Source organism: Chelonia mydas, chromosome 11 (assembly GCF_015237465.2).
Source record: "Chelonia mydas isolate rCheMyd1 chromosome 11, rCheMyd1.pri.v2, whole genome shotgun sequence".
Lineage (NCBI taxonomy): Eukaryota > Metazoa > Chordata > Testudines > Cheloniidae > Chelonia > Chelonia mydas.
The window spans coordinates 64,003,824-64,022,911 of NC_051251.2; the positions used below are offsets into that span (position 1 = coordinate 64,003,824).

Below are 19,088 nucleotides of genomic sequence, written 5' to 3' on the forward strand. Positions count from 1 at the left end.
AAATAAAGAACTCAGTAATAGTGGGGGATTTCAATTATCCCCATATTGACTGGGTACATGTCACCTCAGGACGAAATGCAGAGACAAAATTTCTCGATATTTTAAATGACTGCTTCTTGGAGCAACTAGTACAGGAACCCACAAGGGGAGAGGCAGGTCTTGATCTAGTCCTGAGTGGAGCGCAGGATCTGGTCCAAGAAGTAACTATAACAGGACTGCTTGGAAATAGTGACCATAATATAATAACATTTAACATTCCTGTGGTGGGAAGAGCGCCTCAACAGCCCAACACTGTGGCATTTAATTTCAGAAAGGGGAGCTATTCAAAAATGAGGAGGTTAGTTAAACAGAAATTAAAAGGTACAGTGACTAGAGTGAAATCCCTGCAAGCTGCATGGACACTTTTCAAAGACACCATAATAGAGGCTCAATTTAAATGTATACCCCAAATTAAAAAACACAGTAAAAGAACTAAAAAAGAGCCACCGTGGCTTAACAACCATGTAAAAGAAGCAGTGAGAGATAAAATGGCATATTTTAAGAAGTGGAAGTCATATCCTAGAGGTAAATAGAAAGGAGCATAAACACTGCCAAATTAAGTGTAAAAATGTAATAAGAAAAGCCAAAAAGGAGTTTGAAGAACAGCTAGCCAAAAACTCAAAAGGTAATAACAAAATGTTTTTTTAAAGTACATCAGAAGCAGGAAGCCAGTTAAACAACCAGTGGGGCCCCTAGACGATCGAGATACAAAAGGAGCACTTAAAGACGATAAAATCATCACAGAGAAACTAAATGAATTCTTTGCTTCAGTCTTCGTGGCTGAGGATGTTAGGGAGATTTCCAAACCTGAGCCGTATTTTGTAGGTGACAAATCTGAGGCATTGTCACAGATTGAAGTGTCACTAGAGGAGGTTTTGGAATTAATTGAGAAACTTAACAGTAACAAGTCACCGGGACCAGATGGCATTCACCCAAGAGTTCTGAAGGAACTCAGATGTGAAATTGCGGAACAATTAACTATAGTTTGTAACCTGTCCTTTAAATTAGCTACTGTACCCAGTGACTGGAAGATAGCTAATGTAACGCCAATATTTAAAAAGGGCTCTAGAGTGATCCTGGCAATTACAGACCGGTAAGTCTAACATCAGTATCAGGCAAATTAGTTGAAAGAATAAAATTGTCAGACACATAGAAGAACATAAATTGTTGCGCAGAAGTCAACATGGTTTCTGTAAAGGGAGATCTTGTCTTACTAATCTATTAGAGTTCTTTGAGGGGGTCAAAAAACATGTGGTCGAGGGGGATCCAGTGGACATAGTGTACTTAAATTTCCAGAAAGCCTTTGACAAGGTCCCTCACCAAAGGCTCTTACGTAAATTAAGTTGTCATGGGATAAGAGGGAAGATTCTTTCATGGATTGAGAACCGGTTAAAAGACAGGGAAAAAAGGGTAGGAATAAATGGTAAATTTTCAGAATGGGGAGGGATAACTAGTGGTGTTCCCCAAGGGTCAGTCCTAGGACCAATCCTATTCAACCTATGCATAAATGATCTGGAGAAAGGGGTAAACAGTGAGGTGGCAAAGTTTGCAGACGATACTAAACTGCTCAAGATAGTTAAGACCAAAGCAAACTGAAGAACTTCAAAAAGATCTCACAAAACTAAGTGATTGGGCAACAAAATGGCAAATGAAATTTAATGTGGATAAATGTAAAGTAATGCACATTGGAAAAAAATAACCCCAACTATACATACAATATGATGGGGGCTAATTTAGCTACAACTAATCTAGAGAAAGATCTTGGAGTCATTGTGGATAGTTCTTTAAAGACGTCCACGCAGTGTGCAGCAGCAGTCAAAAAAGCAAACGGGATGTTAGGAATCATTTAAAAAGGGATAGAGAATAAGACGGAGAAGATCTTATTGCCCTTATATAAATCCATGGTACGCCCACATCTTGAATACTGCATACAGATGTGGTCCCCTCATCTCAAAAAAGATATACTGGCATTAGAAAAGGTTCAGAAAAGGTCAACTAAAATGATTAGGGGTTTGGAACGGATCCCATATGAGGAGAGATTAAAGAGGCTAGGACTTTTCGGCTTGGAAAAGAGGAGACTAAGGGGGGATATGATAGAGATCTATAAAATCATGAGTGGTGTGGAGAAAGTGAATAAGGATACGTTATTTACTTGTTCCCATAATATAAGAACTAGGGGCCACCAAATGAAATTAATGGGCAGCAGGTTTAAAACAAATAAAAGGAAGTTCTTCTTCACTCAGCACACAGTCAACCTGTGGAACTCCTTGTCTGTGGAGGTTGTGAAGGCTAGGATTATAATAGGGTTTAAAAGGGAACTGGATAAATTTATGGAGGTTAAGTCCATTAATGGCTATTAGCTAGGATGAGTAAGGAATGGTGTCCCTAATCTCTGTTTGTCAGAGGGTGGAGATGGATGGCAGGAGAGAGATCACTAGATCATTACCTGTTAGGTTCACTCCCTCTGGGGCACTTGACATTGGCCACTGTCGGTAGACAGGATAGTGGGCTGGATGGACCTTTGGTCTGACCCAGTATGGCCATTCTTATATTCTCCTGTAGTCCCAGAACAAAAAGGAGGTGTGAGTGGGTTTCAGATTGTTGTAACAAGCCATAAATCCAGTGTCTTTTAGACACTGATTTAAGTATCTAGAAAAGTTGTGAATTTAGGCTCCAAGGGTCATCTCTTGAAGGTGTTGGGAAGGTTGTCTTTGAGGATGATTACTGAGAGGTCAGAGTGATCATTCTCACACTGGAACCCATCCATACAGGGTATCATTAAACAATTACAACCATACTCTTTAGGGACCACATCCTGAAATAAATCTTTCCCAAACCCCCTCTTCTGGCCTTCAACCAACCCCCCAACCTCGCCACGCTCCTCATCAGAAGCAAGCTCCCCATAGACCAGGACACCCCACCTCAAAATGGTACGAGACCCTCCCAGAACAACAAATGCAAAATCTGCAGACATATCTCCACTGCTGCAATGACCAATCCCCCGCTAGGGTGACCAGATAGGAACTGTGAAAAATCGGGACGGGGGTGGGTGGTAATAGGAGTCTCAAATATTGGGACTGTCCCTATAAAAACCGGGACATCTGGTCACCCTCCCCCTCCTCCCCACAACTCACCTTTCAAGATCCCTGGGTCCTTCACATGCCTATCACAAAATGTGGTGTGCTTCAGCCAGTGCACGAAATGCCACACTAACACCTACGTGAGTGAAACCAGATAATCACTATGCTCTTGAATGAACTCTCACAGAAAAATAATAAAAGACAAAAACACCTTATCACCCGTGGGTGAACACTTCACAAAATGATCGCACCATATCTGACCTCTCAGTCCTTGCCTTCAAAGGAAACCTGCACAACACCATCAAAAGATGAGTCTGGGAGCTTAAATTCATAACTTTGATTGACACTAAAAATGAATATGTGGTAACTACTTATGCTAAACATTCTGTTCCACCTTGTATTTAGCTGTGGCATTATGAGTGCTTTTCCCAGGCCTGAAGAAGAGCTGTGTTTAGCTTGAAAACTTGTCTCTTTCAGTGACAGAAGCTGGTTCAATAAAAGATACTACCTCACCCACCTTGTCTCTCTATCCCAAGTGGTAAAAACATTATTTATTTTGACAGTGATGTAAACTGGGTGTGGGAGGAGACTTCTAATTTCAAAGTTACAAATTACAGTTTCTATTTTTAAACATGTTGGCTAGACTTTTCAGAAGCCCCAAATTGGTCTAACTCTCTAACCTCTGAATCCAATCATAAAACTCCAATTGAATCTAATGGGAGCAGAGTTAGGCCAATGCTGAGTGCTTTTGAAATCCTACCTGTTAAATATGCAGCCAGAAAAAAGAAAGATTGATCGCTAAACAAAAAACAGACAGGCAATGTAAAAAAAATCACTTAGCAGGGCCCAGCCCTGCCAGGAGTCCTATCTATTTTGAGGCCACCTTGTGTAATTTATTTGCAGTTCACTGGAACTTGTTTGTATTTGGTTGTTCACCTTATTTGTACTGTTTGTACTTCAATACCAGTTATTCACTTTCTATACTAAATATTCAGAATTAAGCTTAAATCAAGCCCAAAAATAAAATTGGAAAAATACATATAACACTGAAAAGATTACGTTATTGCCAAATAAACCCTCAACATATTCATGAGGACAAGCACAGTGTCTTTTAAAATGGGGCATTTTAAATCAAATTCAGCTAAGATAGGTATCATTTCTCCCTGTTATGAAAAACAAATTTTCGGTATGTTGGGACACATATGAACAAATTTTGTTTGAAAAAAATTAAGGCAAAAATTTTCAAACTTGGATACTTAATGTTAGGGCTTCGGGTCAAATTCTCTGCTGGCATTAATTGGCAGAGCTCTGCTGAAGTCAGTGGAGTTACACCGATTTATACCACCACAGAATTTGGTCCACCCATGTCTAATTGCTGTCAGCACAGAATGTGCTGGCCTCCATTTCAGCAAGCCTCCATGAAGGCATCCACACCCATGTCACCCAGGCAGAACAAATCACGGTGCATGGAAATTCTGGTGTATATGTGCCCAAACTGGCATTTTTGTCTGCAGTATTTGTCTGCATGCTGATGTAAGCAGGTTGAAAATTTGGCTCACTGCTCTGGGAAAAGTTTCAGCTGGAATCTGTTTTATTTTTTGGCAGTTATACAAATTTCTGGATAAAAGGGTTTCTAATGAAGTAGGGAAACAGACAGTTAATTGTAGCATAGCGCAGTGTGCTGTTAAATACCGCCATAATAGATAAAGAAAAACACAGTGTCAAGAAGAGTCTGTATGCGTGCCTTGATTTGCATACATATGTGTATATTTGTCTATGTTGTCACGTTATTTGCAAAAACCAATAAAATTGCTTCAAAAGAAGTGATCATTAGTGAGCAGGAGGGACTGGGCAGAAAATGGAAGTAAGTTCTATTATATCTGTGTGCACAGAAGTGAGAATTGATTTATTTATTTATATTACTGTTATTCTCTCCCTTCTAGCCAACCCAAAACATCTTAAGCATTTATATTGGTGTGTTGTAGATGTAGGGGCCAGACACATAATTCACATCCGGATATGAACTTTCCCAAGATTCAGGGGTGTTCAAATCTAGGGATTTGATTCAGACACATCTCTGTTTATTTCACATCTTAGCCAGCCCATCTTATCTGTCTCCATTATGAGTGAGGTATACCACCAGTTACAGAAAACAAGGGTGTCATTAAAGATGATTTGAAGGTAAGAGGCACCCATTATTGTAACTACATTAATACCAATGTGGATCTTGCATTCCTCTAGTGGCTGAACCAGGTATAGAAATTTATACCTGGTCTTGTACCCTAAGTAATAGATGCAGAGGTCATGGGTTTGATACAAGCAGAGAACCTACCTAAAGGATAATCACACTAACTGTGATCCTCCAGAGATAGCTGCTTTCCATTTGCAAACCAGTCCAGATAATGCCATCTCTTCAGTTAGATTGGTTGGTTCATAGTTTTTAATGTAATTTTGCAAACATTTCAGGAAGCTCCCGTAGTGGCAAGAGCAGCCCTTTTTCTCGAATGCGCTCGCTTCGTTCACCGCTGCAATCGCGGCAACTGGCCAGAGTGGATGAAGGGGCACCATGTGAACATCACTAAGAAAGGCCTGTCCCGTGGACGTTCCCCAATAGTGGGGAACAAACGGAACCAGAAGCTGCAGTGGAACGCAGCCAAACTCTTCTACCAGTGGGGAGATGTAAGTTTTCACCTTTTTTTTTCTTTAAGCTAAAATAATCAAATGGCAATCAAATCAAGAGGAGTGGAGAGGCTCAAAATGTAATGTCCTTCGTCCTAGCATCCACTTTAGACATGTAGGTCCAGATCTTCAGCAGGTGCAAATCAGCCTGGTTCCATAGAAGCTATGCCAGGATATACCTGCTGAGTGCCTGGCCCTTATTGGAAGCTGCATCATGCAGCTGTTAGTTTGAAATGCTGGGGAAAACTCATTTTTACTCTTCTCATTTATTGCACTGCAGAGGTTCCAGCATTTTGAAGCCTGGGTATCTGGCTTTAAGTGAATTTTGTGTTACCTTTCTATTTTAATGAAAGCAAAGATATAATATAATGAGTGTCAGGCCAAACAAAAAATAAATACGTAAATTGGAGTTTGTAAATAAAATGTTCCCCAGCCTAGGGTCTTTATGTAAGCCTTTCCACATGGACAGCCAAACCAATCCATAATCCCCTTTGTTACTTCAGATACTGTTCAGGGGCATCTGCCTCAAAAATCATTAAAAACAAATCATAGGCTTAAAAAAATACAGGCACTTGATGCAATTGCTCTGCACCTTCCAGGAGAGATCATCAGCACAGCCTTGCTCCCTCTATGTCTAATCTACCCTATTTGTGGAAAGGACAGGGATTATGTACTCCTTTTATTTCCCATCATGCCTTATTCCAGGATAGGACTGCTTACATGGCTGCCTTGGTGGACTGCATCTCCCAGCTTGCTTTTTTCTCAAGGTTCTGAGAGAGGGAGACAGAGGTTGGCTGTAATCACCAGGAACTAGTTTGATCCCTCCCCATGGAGCCAGGGTCAGCAGCAATATGAATTTCAAACTGTTTCTTCCTCACAGTCCGGGCATCCGCTGTCCACAGGAATTGTTAAAAGCTATGCTGTAATGGAATATTGCTTGGTCCACGAGGGTTCCCTTCCCAAACCTCAAAGGGCCTGTGTATACTGTTGCAGCAATTTGGTACTTGCACTTTTTTTCCCTAGGTATTTTCATCCCTCTCAAGGTGGGCTTTTCTGGTTTCACAGTGACAGACTGAAGGGAGCCTCCAGATCTGTGACTCTGGAGAACAAGATTCCAAAGACCCAATGTCTGTGATGTGAGAGCAGCAGTTCATGCCAAGGAAACTAGTTGGTGCTATTGCCAATGAGCAGACACTGAAAACGAATAATTGATTACCTCAGTACAAAGGCTCTTCAGTGTTTTGAGATGCTGGGCTTTCTCCTGCCCGAAGGTAACAACGAGGGGGCCATGAAATCCTGATGGCTCTGGCTTCCATTGGCATTTGCTGCATCCCTGCTGATTTACTAACATAGCTGAGAAGTAAATACACAGAATTTGCATCTGTGTAAATACTTTTATTTAAGCACGTAGTTGTGTGAGTCAGAACTAGCTATCCTGCTCAAGAAAGGTAGAAAAACCTGCAGCAACAGAAATCAGTGGTACACTGCAAGAGAGAGTTCAGGGACACCCTTCAACTCAAATTGAAGACATTTCAGGGTTACTCCTCCATCCCCCTTCTCCCAACTCTGGCCACTCACCCACAAAGGAGAGCTGTGAAATACTGAGGAGGGAGGGTCCTGTGATTTACCCCCTTTCTTTGTCTCTAGTGCCTCCTTTCTCCTCACCCTGTAATATTAATTACAGGTATGGGTTACAGTCACCAAAAGTGAAATCTCCCCCATGTCCCCAATGGTATCGGTGATGTTCGTGAAGGGCACAGTGTATAAAGACAGCAATTACTCTAAAGAGAAGCTTTGCAATGGTGAAAAGCTGTGGTTCTCGTTAGCCTTCACACATTCTGTCATCACACTAGGTCATAAGGATTTTGTCAATGTTAGGGGCTTGGGGATTTTTATAGCTTTCAGTTTATTATTTTTTAGCTTCTGTTTTATTTCTAATTCCCTTTTGGAGGCTTTTACATAAAATGTCTTTCCCTGCAGCAAATACTGATTTTTTTTATCTTATGGGTTTCAAATACAGCAGGCGCCAACATAGCTCTCTTGTGTTTACCTCTCCTGGCACCGTACCACATGTTTGTGGAAATGGGCTCAGCTCTTGGAGTTGAATTTTTGAGCTAATTGCTTAGCAGCAGTTGTGCAGAGGGAGCACGCTCTTTTATCATTATTGTTAATTATTGCTTGCACCTCTCCCTCTCTTTTTTACTTTATTTTAAAGTAGGGGAAAATTCAGAGCCAACTCTTGACAGTGCAACGTTTTCCCCATATTTAACACCCGTCTGGTGCTCTTGGAAGGTGCCATATTGACATGCATCCCTGGAGACTTAAGTCTTCTGTTTATCTACAGAGCCAGGGCAGCATGGTCAGCACCTCCCTTTGACCTAGGACCATTTTCTTGGTGATGGCTGAGGAGCACACAACACGTTTCAGGAGGGGGCTCCAAAGGCAGCTTTTGTGTTGTCTCAATTCTGAGCTAACTGTATGCAAGGCTGGTCCTCTGGTGTAACCTGTGACAGCAGCTTAGAAGGCGTTTTAAACTATGCTGGCTACTAATGACCTCAAGAGGCCACTGTGCTAGCTGGGGATTGCCTAGGTATAAGGAAGCTCAGATCATATCCCTTCACCTGACCCTCCCAACTGTGTCAGCATCAGGGAACATAAGAGCCACTACACTCAGCTCTGTGCCACCAGAGGATCCCTGTGCAACCGATAACTTGCAACCCTGGCTCAAGAGCCACTTAGCAGTGGGACATGAAGCTTCTGTACCACAAGGGAGATTCTGGGTCAAAGTCAACAGGACTGAGAGGGCAGGTCACTCTCGAAGCCCATTTAGTCCCTGGCCTCTTCCTTCAGATTGCCAGCAAGGTTGCTGAGTTATGCTAACTGTGGTGATGGTTTTTCTAGGAGGTACGCTTGAGCACTGAGAGTCATTCAGATACTGCAGTGGGGGTGCCATTATAAAACCCTGGGTTAGATAAAGAATTAGCCTCAGGCCACCAGCCCATAATAGCCCTCCCATAATAACAACTTTAAGTCTCTACTGACCTGGGCAAGATTCAGAATGCCGCTAAAAGTGATGGGCCCATTACTAATCCCCTGAATCAACCAATCCAATCCCACTAGTGACATTGTCTTTTTAAATGACAGACTTTTCAGTCTGTTCTGGTCAGTCTAGTCTATCATTGCCTGTGGCTTCTTTTGTTAAGCTGCCTTCATCTATGTGGGGATATATTGCTCTATCCATTATCTAGGCTAGCCCAGGATAACTCTGGCAGTCAGGAATTTAGTACAAATTAGCATTATTAGTTAGGTTGCTGTGTAATTATAGCTGATTGTTATATCATCATTCAGGGTAGACAACAGCAGTAGTAATGAGTGGTAAATTTATTGCATCTTTGAAAACCAAGCAAGACATTTCTTCCTTAAATAACTGAAGTGAGGAGAGAGAAAATGGTATGAAGGATTTTAGAGTTTACTCAGTGATGTGTAACCTCACAGACAGCTGAGATAGACAACCGTCCAGATCAGCTTGCAGACCACACAGTTCCACATTCTCCATACAGAGTCTATCATCTCCATTTTAACAGCAACTGCTTAGTAGCAATAGGAATGAGCCTTAATCATACCTATTTGTGACTGCTTTTCTTTCTCTGCTTCCCTTCAGTTTAGGCAGATAAATTATATGATGCTGGTACGTCAGTTCTGAGATTCAGCTTTAGCTTGTCTCTCAGGAACTCCCTCTAAATCCAAGAGGGCCTCAGTGCCAAATTGTTATTAAAACAAAGAAATGACTCCCATTTGCTATCTTACAAAATGATGCTATAGCAAAGTAAAATGTTCCATGTGATTTTCCATGTTCTCTTAGATGTACGTTACTTACATACAGCATCACTTTGGGAAAAAAACCTCAGGAGTTCTGAAATGGTCTTAATGTTAAGCATTCTGCTTGCTAATCGACCCAGCCGTGGCATTGCCCTCAGAACCTCCGCTACCCAAACATTCAGTAACAAGGCCATTAGAGCGGTTTTTGTTTGTTTGTTTGACTGGAGAAAAAAATTTTTAGATTTATTTTTTTTTCCTTCAGTGGGAATCTCTGTCTCCTAGCTGCTTATATGTCCCCCCTCACTATCTGAGCGCCTCACAATCTTTAATGTGTTTATCCTCACAACACCCTGTGAAGTAGGGCAGTGCTGTTATCCCCATTTTATAGATGGGAACTGAGACATAGAAAGGCTAAGGGCCAAATTTTTAAAGGTATTTAGGTGCCAAACTCCCATTGAAATCTATGGGAGTTAGCTGCCTAAATGTCTTTAAAAATCTGGGCCTAAATGATTTGCCCAAGGTCACCCAGGAAGTCTCTGGTGGAGCAGAAAATTCAGCCCCAGTCTCCTAAATTCCAGGCTGTATCCTAACCACCAGACCATCCTTCCTCAGCAGAAAATCTTCAGCAGAAGGATGGCACGTATCACTGCATAATTTTGATGAAAAAAGAGGCAGGGGAAGGAGGAGAGGTGGGGGTGGGAAGAGGCTGGGCTGGAGTCGGGCCCTGGGGGCAGGGGTGGAGTGGGGGTGGAGCCTGGAGCACCCCCTAGCAGTTTGAAAAATCAGTGCCTGTAGTTTCAACCTAATATAAACACTTTTTCCAAATTTTGATAACGGTTCAAAATTTTGACCAAAATTAGAAGAAAATACTTGCAATTTGTTTGGTGGTGATTCCGGCCCTCCCCCCCAACCCACAGTTTTCTCGATTGCTCTAGTGATTTTAAAAAATGACAAAATGTTTTGTTCTTAACATGAAATTTTCAGCTGCCTCAGAATGAGCAAGATCCAGGTGAATCCCCTCCAGTCCTCATTCCCTTGTGCTTCCTTTTCCTTCCTTCTTGCCGGCAGGCAATTGGCATCCGACTCAACGAGCTGTGCCACAGTGAGAGTGAGAGCCCGGCCAACCTGCTGGGCCTCATTTATGATGAGGAGGCCAAGCGGAGACTGAGAAAGGAGGATGAGGAGGAAGACTTTTTAGATGACAGTAAGGAGACTCCCTTTACTACAAGAACCCCCGCTTGTAAGAACCTCTGCTTTAGGAGCACTTAATTTTTCTTCTTCTCTTTCATATTCTTGCCACCCAACTGTATTCCCCACCAATTCCCTTCCCTTTCTTTCTGTGCCTGATGTAAAATATACCATATGAGTAGGAGCAATAAGAGACAATGAAAATATTAGCATCTAAAACACAGGCAAGTGAGTTGCAATTACTGTAGATTGCGATTATAAATAAATCTGATCAATCTTTTATATATAGGCTCAAGTGCTTGTACACCATTCTGACTCCCCTTCTTTGAAGACATCCTTACCAAAACCTAAAAACCACATTTTTTGCAAAATCAGCTACATCTGAATTTTCTTAATATTGAAGGACCAGATCCTCAGATGGTGTAAATTGGCATAGCTGCACCAAATGCTTTGAATTTAAGTATTTTAATGTCCATGTATTGATTCTAACACAAAAATATAGTGAGGTGGTACAGAAAGTATCATTAAAAAACATACAATGTACCAAATCACTGAAATAAACACATTTTAAGGATGTTGACAGATTCTAAAATTGTGATGTGATCTGTAATCAGAATAAATAAAATCACATCACATACAGACATAGGCTACAGGTGAAGATAGCAATGAACATTATATCCTCTCCAAACACCATTTGTATATGTGTGGTCTGTAATGTACTGGCTTGTGTGTATGTGTACTACTGTTTTTTCACTGAATGTAATATATAAGTGCTGTTTATGTATCTATTGGCTTCCTTTTTATGGTTAAGGAGCTGCTCTTTTCACTGCATAACGACCACTCTGCTAGAGGCAATTGAATTGTACTCCTGTGAAACCACTGAGAGGAGAATCAGGTCCTAAGTATCTGAATTTCCTTCCCAGCACTTCGTAATATGCCATTTGCTCCTGACCACAGTACCTTAGCCGAAGTGGCCATGGATAGCTGTACTGGCCAAATTCTGCTTTATGCTGGTACACGTGAAGGGGTGGAATGAACAAGGGATGGAGCCTTCCCTACATACCTTGAATGACCCATGAGAGGCTAGGCAGAACTGCAGTCCCTGTGTTTGAGAGAGCCTGGACTGTTCCATTCTTTCTCCACCAGGGGTGCCAGGTGCTCCAAAAGGACAGGTGGGTAGGAGGCAGGGCCACTGTGTCGGATAGGTCCATGGTGGAAGCTAGCAGACCGCACCCCATGAAGCAGTGTAGAAGCAGGAGTGCTCCCTCTACATGCCAGGGAGTTCAGAATGCCACTCAGCCTCCACACTATGGCTTCGTCTACACTGGGTGTTTTGCTGGCATAACTGTGACAGCCAGCAGTATGAAAACAAATCACACCCCTTAGCTGAATGTCAGAAGCAACTATGCTGACGGAAAAGTGCTTCTGTCCATTTAGCTAATGACCTTTGGGGCAGAGGCCATTATGCTGGCAAAACTCCTTCTGTTGGCTTACACTGCGTCCCCACTAGGAGGCTGTGCTGGCATGGCTCTGCCAGCCAAGGCTCTGCAGTGTAGACTAGTCCTAAGACAGAGTACTTCCTCGAGCTTCCTCTGAGAACCTATGCGTGCCCCAGTGTATCTGCCTGTTCAGATCATTTTAGTTCCTGTGAACTCCATCACTCGTGACAGGAGAAATAAACAAGGAGCCTGCAAGCGAGGTAAACATAATCAGGCTTTGTCTGGTAGCCTATAGCGTCCTCTCCATTCCTGAAACATTCCCTTGTTGGTTCAGTTTCTGCGTGCTTCTTTGTGCAACACGACAGGATCAGACGTGAGAAAAACGAGGGGGAACATAAAATATCTCCAAAAGACATTTGGATGGTTCATTAAGTGACAAGCCCAAAGCATTCCAAAAAAATCAGGATCGTTAGCAGTTTCAAGGGACCCCAAAACAACTACCAGCTTTTTTTCCTTCTGTATGTTAGCCCAAAAAATTCTTTGCAAATTGGTCAAGGTCACAAGAACACTTCATTGTCTTCAAGGTTTGGATGGGTGTTGGACCAGTGGAAAAATATCATGAACATAGATTTTGAAGCTGAGCATATAGACTCCATTTCAGCAAAACCACTTACACATGTGCTTAACTTTAAGCATGTGAGTAGTCCCATTTGTGTAAAGTCAAGCATGCCTGTAAATACTTCTTTAATGAATCCCTCTTTAATGGAAATTTGTACCTTACTAATTTCTAAACACTTGGTGGTGCAATAACTGCATGTTGTTGTCCCATCTCTAAATGATATTTTTATTCATTATGTAGAACAAAGTTGCAGGGCTGCTGTCTTATTTAGACTTCTGGACAGTTATTAACAGTAAGCACAGTACTTGTATGTTGACTGTTCACAATGATGTGTATGATTTTAAAAAGAACAAGCGTGACAATGATGCTACCCTTTCCCAAGATTATTGCCCTGATAATCTCACTTAAGATGGCTGCTGATTTGGTATTGGTTTGAGTTCATCTTCATTTAGGACACAAGCTTAGCCATAATTGCAATCTATTTGGCTGGATGCAAAGGTGTAAAGGACATGAGAGTATCTGTTTCTAAATCTGTATTGTGCTAATATATAGTATTGTATGTAGAGTTTATATTTTGAGACCACTTCGAGTTAGCAGATGTTTTGATAACAACGTACCACACAGTATATGGGATTTGTGCTGACAGATAGATACGTGCATGGATCTGTCCTTTTAATATTAGAAAAGTAATATAGGAGTCTAGAATTTAATCATAACACTTTTCATATGCACCTTGCATTGTGCACCATGTGTGTCCATCAATTCTTGGTTCCAAATTTTGTATCATGTTTTCTCTTACCAAGCAAATCTCATTTCCAGGCACTGTGAACCCTACCAAATGTGGTTGTCCTTTTGCCCTGAAGATGGCAGCATGCCAGCTTCTCTTGGAGATCACCACCTTTCTTCGAGAGACCTTTCCCTATATGCCCAGGCCACGTACTGAGCCTCTCCTGGTAAGTGAGCCAGAGGAATTAGAGATGAAGAAGTTCCCATGAGGTTATTTTCCTCATACACCTGTTGAAAAGGATAGATTGGTGGCAGGGATTTAATTGCGGTGAAGTTTCCACAGAAGGCTGAACGATTAAGACACACCATTTCCATTAATGTTAATGAGAGTCTTAGACCCAAATCTCAGTATGTCACTAATGGCAATATACCTGACAGGCTGCCATGATGTGGCATCACAGCAGTTAGAGTTTGAAGTTGGTTGCTAAAATATTTTACAGACCTCCAATGGAGTGAATCAGCCAAAAGGAGGAAATCAGCATGGCTCTTTGTTGACATTTTCACTATGTAATAAATGGCAGCGTTATAAAACAGTGTTACAAAACTACAGGGTCTTAGAGGTGGAAATGCATCTTACTAAAACAGATATGTTGAAAGTAAGAACATCCTGGGTAATTAGGATCTGTAGGGATCTGTGTCTTTGAGCCACACAGAAATGCTGCCGATTAAGAAGTTTTCAAACCCTGCTATGGGAGAAGAAGAGGAGGACTTGTTTTATAGTGTGAAGCTGGAAGAAAACTTAGTCTCACTATGTAAGAGTCTATCAGAAATAATAGCATTAGCCTGACAGTTTGAATCTTATACAAGTGCTGAACAATTATGGCCCCTAACATTCAGGAAATAAGGTGAACTGAGTGTTATGTTTTGAGTTAGAAATGGGTTAATGGGGGTTTCTTTGCACAAAGAAAACTTTCTGGCTTGCTTGTGCTTTTGAAGAGAATTGGGCGTATGAAGATTTGGTTCCTTTTTGATGTTGTTGCTGATAAAGCCAAGTTGCTAGTAGAGCAACTTTTTACAGACATAAACCTGGATAAGAGCCTGAGTTATGTCTGCAGTGAAAACGTTCCCTAAATGAGTGGTTGATTCCGAGATGTTCTAAGCATTTGCAGATTCCACACATGTCAGTGGGGCCTTGTCTAGACTAGAGGACTAGAGAACTAAACCGTTTGTATCTGAACCAATAATGATGAGCCAGTTTACCCACCAACAGTTCACTCCACACGCTCCGGCAGCCAACCTCCCCACTCCTCACCTCCTTCTCCCCCGCCTGAGCACGGCGCGTCCCTGCTCCTCCCTTTCCCACCTGCCCGCTGCCTAACAGCTGTTTGGCGCCACTTAGGACTTTCCGGAAGGGACGCAGCACGCTCTGGGGAGGAGGCGGAGAAGATGCGGGGAAGGGGCAGGGTGGGGCTGGGTGGGAAGAGAAGGGGTGGGGGAGTCAGGCACCCACTGGGCAGAGGGGAAGTCGGCGCCTATGGGCTGATTTGCTTTAAGTTTTGCCTTGTATTCCAAAACCATTTCAGTTGCAATGTGATCTGAATGCCTCTCTCACAGTTCCTGTGTCATCTACCACAAGCAGTATGTTGTGGGAGTTTTCATAAAGCCAAAGGTACACTGGGGGGGTCAATGAAAGATGAATTGAACCCTTTCAGCTAGTCTGCATCCACATTTGTTCAGATTAAACCAGTTAAACTGGGATTTTCAGCGCTGCCTAATGGAGTTGATGTGCCCAATTCCCAGTGAACTGAGGTGTCCAACTCCCCAGATGCTCCTTTGAAAATCCAGCCTTAAACTGATTGTTAAGCAAGTGAAAAAGTCATCTGTTCTTATCACTTATTATATCACCTGTTGGACCATTTAGGTGGTTTTCTGAGGGGCTGCAAAGTGTTCTACAAGTGTTCTAAGGGCTGTAACTGGTCTAATTTCTCTCATGCAAAGCAATTACACATGTTCGGCACCACTAAGTCTGGAATGTTTCTACTCTTTTGTACGTTTGTGTGTTTGTTTTTGTGTTTGGGAAAATTCACTTTTTTCAAAGCAGCTTTTAATGTAACAGAACGTCACACACTCCTATTAACTCCCAGTAACTTCAGTAGGAGTTACAGGTGTACAGCCATGGACGAAATCTCCTGAGTGTGAGATAACAAACTGATATTTCCTCATGATTAACTTTTTTGATTGTTTTAAGACAGTTTACTGCAGGGGTGGTCTGTAGGCAGACCGTGTGCCAAATCCGGACCACCAGATGCTTTTGAACAGACCCAAAAATCTTTTTATTTACTTATTATCATTATTGTTATTGTTTTTGTATTATTTTCTCCGGAGTCTGGACCTTGACTATACCTTGGCCAAGAAATTTGGATCTTGACAAAAAATAATTGATTACCCCTCATTTACTATAACACCTCTTCCTTTGTTAAGCCTGACAAATAGCTCTGCCATTTTACATTTCTATACCCTAGTGGTTTTCATGAGGAACAGTCTCCAAGATATCAGTGTCACCAAGTGGATGTTGTGTATAAAATTATAAACGAGTGGGGCTTTTTAACTGCACTCACCGTATGTGCTTCTCACCAGCCATTTTGAAAACAGAACCCTATGTGTTTAACGTGCCTTTTTTTCAGTCTCTGCTAAGGGAAATGGATGTGTATATCTGAATACTGGTATAATTGTAATGTTGCCCCTTTGGATCAAATGGTTCATCAGTGTGCAGGGCATTGCAGGGCTGTTTCTGCCAGGAGGAGAAATGGATGATCCGAGTCAGGTGATGTCCTGTTTGTTTACCAAGAAAGAACACACAGTCCTGTTTTCTTGAAAGCAGCAGAAACAAACAGCAGGCAGTTTCCTTGCTCGCTATTTACAGGTCTGCCTCTCTAGTCAATTCTGTGCCCAAGGAGCTCTGTCTCTCTACTCTCTTTGAGGGCCATGCTCACGACTGCTTCTCTTGCTGTCTGCTGGCGTTTTCTTTGTTTTTCTGCCTCTGACGCATGCGTGCGCACATACACATGCACACATAGCCAGCTGCAAGCAATCCCCTATCCCCGCTGTGTTTGTCACCAGTCCCAGGGAAATCCCCCTGACCACACAGTTCATGCAGCCTAGTGGCTCAGGCAGTACCCTCCTGGTGGTTCCAAATATCAGTACATACAGGGGCATTATATTGCTCTATCCATTTAGCCTGAAAGAAGGGTGATTAGCATACCCATCGTCTTTAACCAGATCTGTGATCGTCTATAGATCAGAGGCCCAGTTGATGGCAGCTATTAATATCTTCCAGCAGAACAATATCCCCTTGCATTGAGTATACAGTAGCTGAGATCCAAATTCAGTCAGGATTTGAAAATGTGTCAGTGTAGGTTAGCTATGAAGGGATTAGGTTAACTGGAAATTTAGTTCCAGATGGTAGAAGTAGGATTTCCATTTGAGGGCAGGTCTTGCTATAATGGTAATTCTTTGTTGCTGGAGAAAAGTATAAGAGCTTATGCTATTCACATGTTTCTGTGGTCCACATGATGCGACAGGACCTGGAGAGCTGCAGGTTGCGTCTGGACCCTGAGCTGGACAGGCACAGGTATGAGAGGAAGATCAGCTTTGCTGGGATTCTGGATGAAAATGAAGATTCAAAAGACTCCCTGCACAGCAGCAGCCACACGCTCAAATCTGACACTGGCTGCGAAGAGAAGAAAGGTTTGTCAGTAGAGTGAAGCTTTCATGTTGTCAGGGCTTGTTATGTGATGCTGTATTTTATGTCTCTTCATTTCCATAGGCTGTGTTAAAAAGCAGGAAGCCATAGAGCCACATGGCATGAATAATTTTTGAGCTACCTTTAGACTGCCATGTTGCATATGTTATGTGTGAAAAACAAAGATTTTTAAGTCATCCCGGTAATGATATTAGCAGAACCAAACAGTGGTTCTGAAAAGCAAATGATGTAAATTCAGTAGTACCTTTTGGTGCAATGCTTAGTTAGAAGTAACAGTGTTTGATCTGATTTTTGTATTTTCTTATACTATTCTTCAATGTGGGATAAAAACCACACATGGGCCAAAAGATGGGATCCTTATGTAAAAATCCCTACCTGTGTTCAGAGGTCATGGCATTTAACAGAATTATTGGTTTAACCCCTGACCTCTTTTGGTTCTTTACTACCACATGAAAAACACCTACCTATGTGGCTCTTGATGGCTAGCAGGTTAATATTACCAGCATATTGCGTACTGTACAAGCAAAGCTCAAGCTCACTGTGTTTGGTGAAGGCAGCAGAATGTTTTCCATTTTAAAACCATCTCATGCAAAATCCCCATACTATATGATGGTACAAGTGTTGCAATACAATATGCAGTCAGTAGTTACTTGACATTTGCTATTCGAGACTGAATGCTCTGGACAGTTACCTGTAAATGACAGTCGAGTTTGTGTGTTTTAGTGTAGAACATTTGCAAGGCACACTGTTTAAAATCTCTTTCATAACAGACATGTAAAGACATAGACTTTCTGTAACAATTTTTTTTAAAGGGATGGGATTTATGGTTTGTGATCTTGTGAAGAACTATACTTGTGTGCTAAACAATGCAGATCATCGAAGGGTATCCACAGTTGTAGCTTGCCTTTGAAGTCAACCATGAGATTTCCCTTGACTATGAAGGGCTTTGGATCAGGCCCGTATTGCATTCACGCTCATGGTTGAGCTGTGATTCCATTCACAAGTAGGTACATTCATATATGAAATGTTTCCAAGAATTACTTGTAAAACTGCTTCAAAAAATACATGGAATGGGACAGCTACTGATAGCGAAGGCAGCCTACCATCAAACTGCAGAGTCATCTTAAAGATTTCTCATATAACCCACTTCCTTTTCTTCTGACTCTTGGTAGCAGCCATGGAACGCACAAGTCTCCAGAATTTGACATTGCCAAATAAATCAGGATGAGAAGTCCCTTATGTATTAGATGGCCACAACTTTAAATTTTAAAAAGGCTTCCATAGCAACTGCCTGCAACCACCCTGTGCTGTGATGCCATCAGATCTTCTGAGGAAAGCAAGGTTGAGGTGGCAGAGTACATGAATAGGAGGCCTCCTTAAAACGTTAGGTGTTGCAAGAAATGGTGGTGGTGACAACATGGAATTGGGTTTGCGCCCCCCCCGCATGGTTACTGTGCTGCATACTTTTGGATACAATGTAAAATCTTTTTTTTCTCAAGAATAGTTCCAGCTTATTCTGCTTGACTAAATTCTCCTTGCAGTTTCAGTAAAGCATGGGGGTCCTTCTTCACTTCTTGCCCCCAGGTTTGGTGTAGTATTGCTGTGCAAGTTTTACAAAGCTGCTATGTTGCACCCAGAGGCAGCTGCATTTTAGTGATGGGAAAAGTGATCCCTATATAGAGGCTGCATTTCAGTTTATACCTTAGCAAAGTGCTTTGTAATATTTTGTTCTGAAA

General features: G+C 41.9%; 1 protein-coding gene across 14 annotated transcripts in view; it reads left to right on the forward strand.

The window, feature by feature from the left end:
- UNC80 (unc-80 homolog, NALCN channel complex subunit) overlaps positions 1–19,088 on the forward strand; it is a 192,723-nt gene that overhangs the window by 85,892 nt on the left and 87,743 nt on the right. For 9 of the 14 annotated variants that reach the window (XR_006284891.1, XM_043525302.1, XM_043525308.1 and 6 more), the window contains exons 23-26: positions 5,586–5,798; positions 10,686–10,857; positions 13,683–13,816; positions 17,171–17,336. Coding sequence is in view for 13 of the 14 variants with exons in the window: in XM_043525302.1 (XP_043381237.1) it covers positions 5,586–5,798; positions 10,686–10,857; positions 13,683–13,816; positions 17,171–17,336 (685 nt within the window). In the remaining variant the exon portion in view is untranslated. The remainder of the gene's footprint in view (positions 1–5,585; positions 5,799–10,685; positions 10,858–13,682; positions 13,817–17,170; positions 17,337–19,088) is intronic. The other 5 variants (XM_043525307.1, XM_043525313.1, XM_043525310.1 and 2 more) reach the window with 1 other exon arrangement.